General features: G+C 50.9%; 1 protein-coding gene across 3 annotated transcripts; it reads left to right on the top strand.

Moving 5' to 3' along the window:
* Positions 1-598: 598 nt before the first annotated feature.
* Klhl38 (kelch like family member 38) lies at positions 599-7695 on the top strand. Of its 3 annotated transcripts, none has more exons than XM_019205588.2 (4): positions 599-789; positions 1302-2760; positions 6333-6438; positions 7642-7695. In XM_019205588.2, exons 1-4 carry the CDS (start codon positions 704-706, stop codon positions 7683-7685), a joined length of 1695 nt encoding a protein of 564 aa, XP_019061133.1. In that variant the 5' UTR covers positions 599-703; the 3' UTR covers positions 7686-7695. The 3 variants fall into 3 exon arrangements, with proteins under 3 accessions (XP_019061133.1, XP_010609544.1, XP_019061132.1); XM_010611242.3 differs by having other exon boundaries at positions 1410-2760; positions 7198-7683; XM_019205587.2 differs by having other exon boundaries at positions 7198-7683.
* Positions 7696-8464: the final 769 nt, after the last annotated feature.

Below are 8464 nucleotides of genomic sequence, written 5' to 3'. Positions count from 1 at the left end.
GTCAAGCAGTCAGCACGGCAGGAGAGGCAGCGTGACAGATTGAGGCTCAGTCACCCCAATCAGAAGCTCCCTGGAAAGAAGGCCCACCAAGGGTCGGGCTTTCACAGGGCTGGAAAGCCAGGGGTGCTTCACAACAGTTAACAGAAGCATCAGTGTTTGTCATAGATTCCATCACCTGGCAGCAGAGAGAAGGAAATCACAGCACTCCCCAAGATCCGGCCAGGCAGGCAAAGGGAAACAGACTCACCAAAGCACCTGGGCACATGCTCGGGCTCCCTGGTGACCTTCTCCATGGCCCAGAGCAATCGCAGTGATCCTGCACAGGTCATGGCAACCCATTTAGAGTCACCAAGTTCCCGGGCACTCAGGAGAGGGACTCAAGTGGGCAGCAAAACCTCGCCTAGAGAAGCCATTCTTCCGATCTATTTATGCCGATGTAAACACTTGCCAAAGAAACAAGGCATGTGGGCATGCGCCAGCTCAGCAGGCCTCAGATGGCTGCAAAAGGCAACTGGAAAGTCACATGTCATAACAGTGGAAAGTACATATGTGGCTATTCTTAGCCTGGAATGTATACACTGTCTCCCTGCCCAGCGGCCCTTGCACAGAGCTCCAGAAAACTGTGAAAGAGCCTTCAGCATAAACAAATCCAGAACTCTCCCAGGACAAGTCATTTTCCAACGGAAGGAGAGGCCTGGGGTTTATGGTTTCGCTCAGAGCTAGAGGTGGAAACTTTCGGGGAGAACAAGACAGCCCAGGCATCAGTGGATGTCACCACAGCACAGCAAGGTAAATCCTCCTGGCACTCGGTTCTTCTGCAGGTAGGCAGTCGGCAGCCCCGGCAAGGATTGTCGTATTTTCATGGAACGTGGGTGTCACAAGTCCCCATCATATGTCTACCATATATAATATAATCTACCGCAGAAGTGTGCATGAGTACATGTACATAATGAAAAGTCCATTTCTCCCCCAGAATGTCATGCTTAGGGAATAAGTGACCCAGAAGGAGATGTTTAGATGAGATGACTAAACAACAGACATTCCAAGAATCTAGAAAATGGCTCATGCTTCTGCTGGTCATGTGGGTGGACCTGATACAGCACTTCAGCCCCTGACCATCAAGTTACTTCTAATAACTTTGGTTTATTTTTTTCCCTCACATCAGCTGAGATGCTCATTTCCCATACCTTTAAAGAACATGCAATCATACACAGAAAGAGATGTGCTGCCTTTGCAGTCTGGGTTGGGAGGGAGTGGCCTCATTTTCCAATATTTGCTCTGCCACCTCCTCAATCCCACAGACAGCCTGATGAGCAGGCACAGATGTGCTGGGTCTCACAGCTGCACAGCTCAGGCCTCCAGGACAAGCTGCTGACAAAGACTCAACACCTGTCCCCTCTCTGCCTTAGGATGGATGAGGAGTCATCAGATGGGCTGCTCTTCAAAGACCACAACTTCTGCTCCGACCTGTTGAGGCAGCTCAATGGCTTAAGACAAAGCAGGATCCTGACCGATGTGTGTGTGTGTGCAGGCAGCTGGGAGGTTCCCTGCCATCGCAACGTGCTAGCCTCCAGCAGCCCCTACTTCCGGGCCATGTTCTGCAGCAACTTCCGGGAGAGTGGTGAGGCCAAGGTGCAGCTGAAAGGCATTACCTCGCTGGCCCTAGAACAGGTGGTAGCCTACGTGTACACCGGGGAGGCACACATCGCAGCTGGGAACGTCCTCCCCCTGATGGAGGCAGCCTCCATGCTGCAGTACCCCAGGCTCTTCGAGGCCTGCTCCTCATACCTTCAGGACCAGCTGGCCCCCAGCAACTGCCTGGCCATGATCAGACTCTCAGAAGTGCTAAGCTGTGAGAGCCTCAAGAGGAAAGCCAGGGAGGTGGCCCTGACCTGCTTCCCAGAGGTGGCCGCATCAGCTGACCTGAAGGAGCTGTGTGTTCTGGAGCTGAGAGACTACTTGGGAGATGATGGCCTCTGTGGGGAGGAGGAGAAGGTCTTTGAGGCCCTCATGGCTTGGGTCCGACATGACCTCCAGGCCCGGAAGTGCTACCTGAAGGACCTATTGCAGCAGGTCCGGCTTCAGTACATCCACCCAGCCTTCTTCCATCACTTCATGGCCGGCGACACCCTCCTTCAGTCCTCACCCGCATGCCAGGCCTTCCTGGAGGCAGCCAGGAGGCAGGTTTTCTCTGTGTGTGGCGCCAGTGCCCCAGACTGCAGACCCTTGTGGCACGTCCCTCCAAGGAGCTCTTACCAAGACTTCCTCATCCTCGTGGGTGGGAGGAAGGACAGTCAGCAGACCACCAGGGATGTGCTGCTCTATAGTACCCAGACGGGTGAATGGCAGAGCCTGGCACAGCTCCCCGCCCGGCTGTACAAGGCCTCAGCAGTGACCCTGCACCGCAGCATCTATGTGTTGGGCGGCATGTCTGTCGGCACAGGCCGGTGTCCGGTCAGTCACAGTGTCTACATCTTCTCCATGAAGCTCAGCGAGTGGCGCGTGGGAGAGCCCATGCTGGCAGCCCGGTACTCCCACAGGAGCACCACCCACAAGAACTTTATCTTCGCCATCGGGGGCCTAGGGGCCGGACAGGAGCTCCTGGGCTCCATGGAGAGGTATGACAGTGTCCACAACATCTGGGAGAGTATGGCCAGCATGCCCGTTGGGGTTCTGCACCCTGCAGTCGCCGTGAAGGACCAAAGGCTCTACCTTTTTGGGGGAGAGGACATCATGCAGAACCCCGTGCGCCTTATCCAGGTAAACAGCAGGTCCCTCCTGTCGTGTAAGTGTGTGAGGGTGTGCACACACACATATGTGGGCATAGACACGTATACAAGCATGTGAGCACACATGTGCATTCCTGTACACGTGCTCATAAGTACATGCGTGCATACACACAGACAGCAATGCCTGCCCACACACGTACACAGGTGTACCTATGTACACAAGCATGTGTGCACTCAGGAAGGGTGGAGGGAGGGAAGAAAGGAGGAAGGTAATGGTTGGCAGGAATATTTTCAGCTATGAATTCTTCTTGTGTCAGACTAATATTCCCAGGCCACAAGGAGCTCATCTCCATTTGAGGGGGATAAATCATTGAATGCCAAATAACAAAGTCTTACCAGACTTCGGCAGGCACTTCTAACCCACATCACTAAAGACTAAAATTCTGAAGCCTCGCTCCGCACCTGTTACCAGATCCCCTGGAACCTAACCTCAGATCCGATGAAACAAAACCTTCTGTGTGAGCTCTGACATCTGTGCTTCAGAAGAGTCTCTGGGGGACGTCCCCGGTGCTCTGGGGTGGGAACCCGCCTTAAGTGATAGGAGACATTAACTTCACTAACAAGCTCTCTGAGGAGAAGTGTGACTAATGAACATTAAATTTCAGAACAGTGTTTTCCAACTTTATGCAAGTTTCCAGTAATCTCTGCACTCATCCGCCGTTACAAAAAGCTTGAATAATAAGCTTATCTCTATGGCAATCTAGAAGACTAGGTTTGTTCATTTATAAGCCTTATGTTGAGCACTGGCCACTGCTAAGGCCCTGGGGACATAAGAGGGAAAAACAAATTTCAATGAACCCTCAGAGCACTTGCAAGAGGACTTCAGAGCAAATGCTAACTAGAAGGGAGCTCTAAGAGCACATGAGGGAATCAGAGAGAACACTGGGGTTCAGGGACCACAGAAGGAACCTGTGAGGCTGGCCGAAGCTGAGGAGCAGAGCTGCAGAGCAGAGATGGAGGTGAGGCTGAAGACTGAAACTGGAGGGGTGCTCAGAGAGCGCACAGTACAAGTGGGGCAGGGAAGCCTCTCTGCTAGATGTCCCGAAAGTCAGTGATCTGCTGGGGGTTCCATCCAAAGGCCCCAAGCACAGGGCAGCTGAAAGCAGGACAACGCAATTGCAGGACAGGGGAGCAGGAGAAGGGTGTGCGGTAAGGGCAGGACAGGTGCTGGTCCTTAGGATCTCTTTGCCCCTCCCTGGCTACCCAGAGACCTCCTCCACCTAGTCTGCTGCCGAGCCTCTCCTATCTAAATTCTGGAACATTCTTGCGGGATGGGTGTTTGTAGAGATGAGGCTGGTCTGGCAGAGCTTTCTAGGTCTTGTCAAGGAATTGGGATTGTAGCCAGACAGCGCAAGATAGGGACTGGTTAAAGGTTCTCACGTGTCAGTGAGGTCAGAGATTTGCATATTAAGGCAGTCCCTGTGGACTAGAGAGGAAAAGGGAGGAGAGTTATTGATTCTTTAAGAAGTCCAGGCAAGAAGTCACCAACCAAGTAGGCAGGTCCTTAATCTTTCCAGAATCACTGTTCCCCGTCACACTCATTTACTTGATCTGAGAGAGACATGTTCTGTTCCCCTTCAAGCGCTGACTGTACAAAAACAGATGTGACAAAGTGCTTCTATGTAAAGCTACACTCCCTCCCTCTCCTGTGACTATTTTTCAAAACAGTATCAGCAAATATGCTGATGATTTCACAATGCAAAATTGTCATCAACTTCCTAAGAGTACAATACAAAGCTCAGAAAAGATTTCACCTAGCATATCAAGAAATGCTTAGCACAACCCAACAAGCTCTTGAATCCCTTTATAATGCAGACATGGAGAGAGGGAAAAGGGTAAAAATATTAATTTGAATGCTTTTCTTATCTACCTAGTACTGGCTTTGAAATAGAAATGTTCTTCACTTGAATATAACTTAAAAATGAATGCTTGGAGCCCCTTGGGAGATTTTTGGGGTTAGTGTGCAAGCTTTCCTCCCAGAATGGTTCATCTACATACATGCATTCTGTGAAGAACCACACTGCCATGCAGTCACTGTGTGAACTGCCTGCCTGTGTCCCTGTCTACCTGGCCTTCTTTTCACTCTGTTGGCGGGTGATGTGAGGCAAATCCTTGGCCGTGATAGAGTATAGATTCCTCCCCCGGTCCAAGACCATCACTGCTCCCCTCTGCAGTCTTTCTGGGATATCGTGAGGACCCAGACCCAAAGCTGAGAGAGAACAGAAGGCCAGGAGACAATCAGTAAAATGCTCCAGCAAGATGCAACCAGGGCTTGCTTTTGTTCCAAAGGCCTGGCTTTCCGAAGAGTGTCAGCTATGTGTTCTCTGGTGAAAGCCTGAAGCTGTGCAGCCACGACTGCCCTTGGTCCTAGCGCTCAGCCACAAAGGCCTCCGCAGCCCGAAGGGCTGACAGGACCTCAAGAACTGTCTGTCTCGAAGCCTCTGTCACCCTGACATGGACGTGAGTGAGTGTGGACTGGGCTCCACCAGTGGATTCTGCTGCTCCAGTCGCTTGGGACATCTGAGCCCATCTAGTCCAGTGGTGGCCAGCCTGTGGCACATGTTTTATCTGTTTTTCTTTTAAGGCAAAAGATGTTACTGTAGAGCTGTTTTCTAAGCTGAAACCCCAATGTTCAGGTTTCACTGCAGTGCTGGCACTCTGTGATGTGAGTAGGTTCTGGGCTGTGGCTTGGGTGCTCAGTCTCTAAGGAGACTCTAACCTGAAAGACAGGAAGTATTGCATCCACCTCATAAAGTAATGGTCAGATTTGTGCTAAAATAGTCTTTGATCATACTCAAAATTATATTTTATATGGAAAAACTTTTCAGTGATAAGTGCCACGCCATCTTTCTCTGTAAATAAATGTTTTTGTTCCTTCTTTTCTCATGTGAAATCCATCCTGCTTCTCTTGTGCTAAACTTTGCCTGTGGTGAACCAGGATACATTTGATATTTGAGTTTTAAACTCCAGATATTCACAGGGCATGTTCTAGGGAATCAGGATTTGATCCACTATTTTAGAGAATGGTGAAGGAGTCTGACCTCTTGTTGGTCTTTCTTCTCGTTTTCATGCTTCCTTTTTTGCTCAGACTCTAATTCCTTTCAGGCATAAACTGTTAAAAGCCTTCCTTCTCTTGCCCCAAATTTATTCTTAGCCTATGACCCTCTTAGATGCACTGGAACATTTAGAAATTTAAACATGAACTACAAATAGAAGATTATCAGAAAAATCATTAATTTTCTAAATATCCAAATTGCTCCGCCTCTCATTAAAAGTAAAAAACTGTTCCAAGCAAGGTAGTGAATGCAGAAGCCTTGGTCCATTCTGTGGAAACACAGTCACCAATTTCAGTCACACAAAGACTGACTTCCTTCTCTCATTTCATAGTATCTTGTGTGTGGAAAGTAAGCTAGCTACATTTTAAGCACTGGACAGAAGTGGAAAGGAAAAACTCACTCCCGGTTCATCTTCGAAATGACTACTTTTGTGTTTTTAAGGATAACTGACTTTCAAACGCAGCGCGACAACTCTGTCCTCCCTCAGGTTTACCACATCTCCAGAAACACGTGGTTCCAGATGGAGACAAGGATGGTCAAGAATGTGTGTGGCCCCGCGGTCCTGCTCGGGGAGTGGATTGTCGTTGTGGGAGGTGAGGAGGTAGAGGGCAGCGGGTGGCACACGGGTGGCACCTACCGCAGAAAAGGGCACAGTGGCCTGATGGTGTTCTGCAGACCACCTCCTTGGGGGCTGCGGACAACCTTCAGAGCCCTGTGCTCCTCCCTAGACACAGGCCAAGAGGGTGCCTGATTCACAGAGTGAGTGAGCTACTGCCCAGAAGCATGGTCCGTAAGAAGTGTTCACCAGGGTTAGTAACATCCTCTCTGGGATGGCCAAGTGTGGCATGATGAAGGGCTGGTTTGGGAGGCAGAGGCCTGGGCTCAAATCCTGACTTCACCACTAACTTGCTGTACACCATTCAGCAAGTTATTCACCTCCTTATGCCTCTTTGTTTGCCTATTAGTAAAGTGAGGACCCTAAAGTACCCACCGGACAGAGCTATTGTGGGGCCTGTTCCCGAGTTCCCAGAGGCTCCTTCTTGGGATCTCCATGGCTCTGGGATGGGCATAGGAGAGCAGAAAATGCCAACAATCCTGAGTATGCTGCTGGAATGAAGGGCTCTCAACCCACAGCTGGCTTCTGTGCTGCCTTCATTTGGGGTTCAAGATGCAGGGACCAGAGTCAGGCAGACGAGCATGCCAACCCCAAGTCTGCCACACATCCAGCCAGGGCAGGAAGCCTCAGCACACCTCACCTCAGTCACCTTAGCAGTAGCTGGGGGACCCTGCCAGCACTGTCCTCCAGGCTGGGTGAGCTGCACTGTCCCGCTCCTATGTCACTCGGTTTTCAGGTTACACACGCAGGATCCTTGCTTATGACCCTCAGTCCAACAAATTTGTCAAATGTGCGGACATGAAAGACCGGAGGATGCACCACGGGGCCACGGTGATAGGGAACAAGCTGTATGTGACGGGCGGGCGACGACTGACCGCGGACTGTAGCATCGAGGACTCAGCCTCCTTTGACTGCTATGACCCCGAGACGGACACCTGGATGCCACAGGGCCAGCTGCCTCACACCCTCTTTGACCACGCCTGCCTGACTCTCCAGTGTGTACCCTCCATGTCCGCCCACTCGTGAGGGCCACAAGACTCGTCTCAGTCCGAGTGCTTCCTGTGGCGACCACAGAAACTCGGCTCCAGAGAAGAGGCAGGGATGCTCGCAGGCTGGAGGTGCCAGGGATCCTGCGGCCCTGACTCTCCCCCATCCTCCCCTCTCCCTACCTCATCTCCAGCAGGCTTCATCCTGCCGCGGAGCTCCTTTACCTGTAGCATGTGAGGAGAGTCTCAAGCTGTACATCTTCCTGGATGGGGTTCTCTCCAAGGTGGGCCAGCACTCTGGATTTCCGAGAAGCTCCCAGCTGTACAGGAGATGATTCCTGTTCTCCCCTTACCCACAGGTTCATCCTCAGGGCCCTTTTTATCCTCCATGCTTTCCTCTTGAGCTGGTCACTGTTGCCCAGCATGGGCTAGCATTCCTGGCCAGTCCTGGATCACATCGTGAGGGCAGGGCTGGGATTGGCTGTTTCCATTGCCAGCCCACCCAAACTGCAAGTCATGGGCCAGAAACCCTTCCCCACAGGAAGAAATTCTGGGCTGATAAAAAAACGCATCTTCCCAGAGCACCATGGAAATCTGGAACAAGAGTGCTGAGAGACCCATGAGGGCCCGAGAAGCAGTCAGCCCAGGTGGCAGTATGAGAACACTTTGCCATGACTGTGTTTCTCTGCCTTCCATGGATGTAATACATTGAAATTCCAAAGAAGTACGTGGAATTTAGTATCCAATGTTTGCAAAATTATCTTGCACTGCAAGATACAAAAACAGAATAAAGTTTGTTTCTGGTGCCAAGTGATGTTTTTCCACAGCCTCCAGGGAGCTATAAACCTGCAGAATTAATTTGGATTTTCAGTTTGGTAAATGTTACGAGAATTGCTCTTCCAGGGAAAGCCAACAAATTCCTTCAGTGATTACAGCAACCACTGCCCTCCCAATACCAGAGCCTGCTGTTCCTGTGGCCCCTTTATCTCCAAGGGCCTCGCACACTGGCTCAGGGTG

This window comes from Fukomys damarensis, unplaced genomic scaffold (assembly GCF_012274545.1).
Source record: "Fukomys damarensis isolate Sample0158 unplaced genomic scaffold, DMR_v1.0_HiC HiC_scaffold_5, whole genome shotgun sequence".
NCBI classification, from domain to species: Eukaryota; Metazoa; Chordata; class Mammalia; order Rodentia; family Bathyergidae; genus Fukomys; species Fukomys damarensis.
The sequence above is the reverse complement of the archived record's forward strand: the minus strand, read 5'-3'. Positions and strand labels throughout refer to the sequence as shown.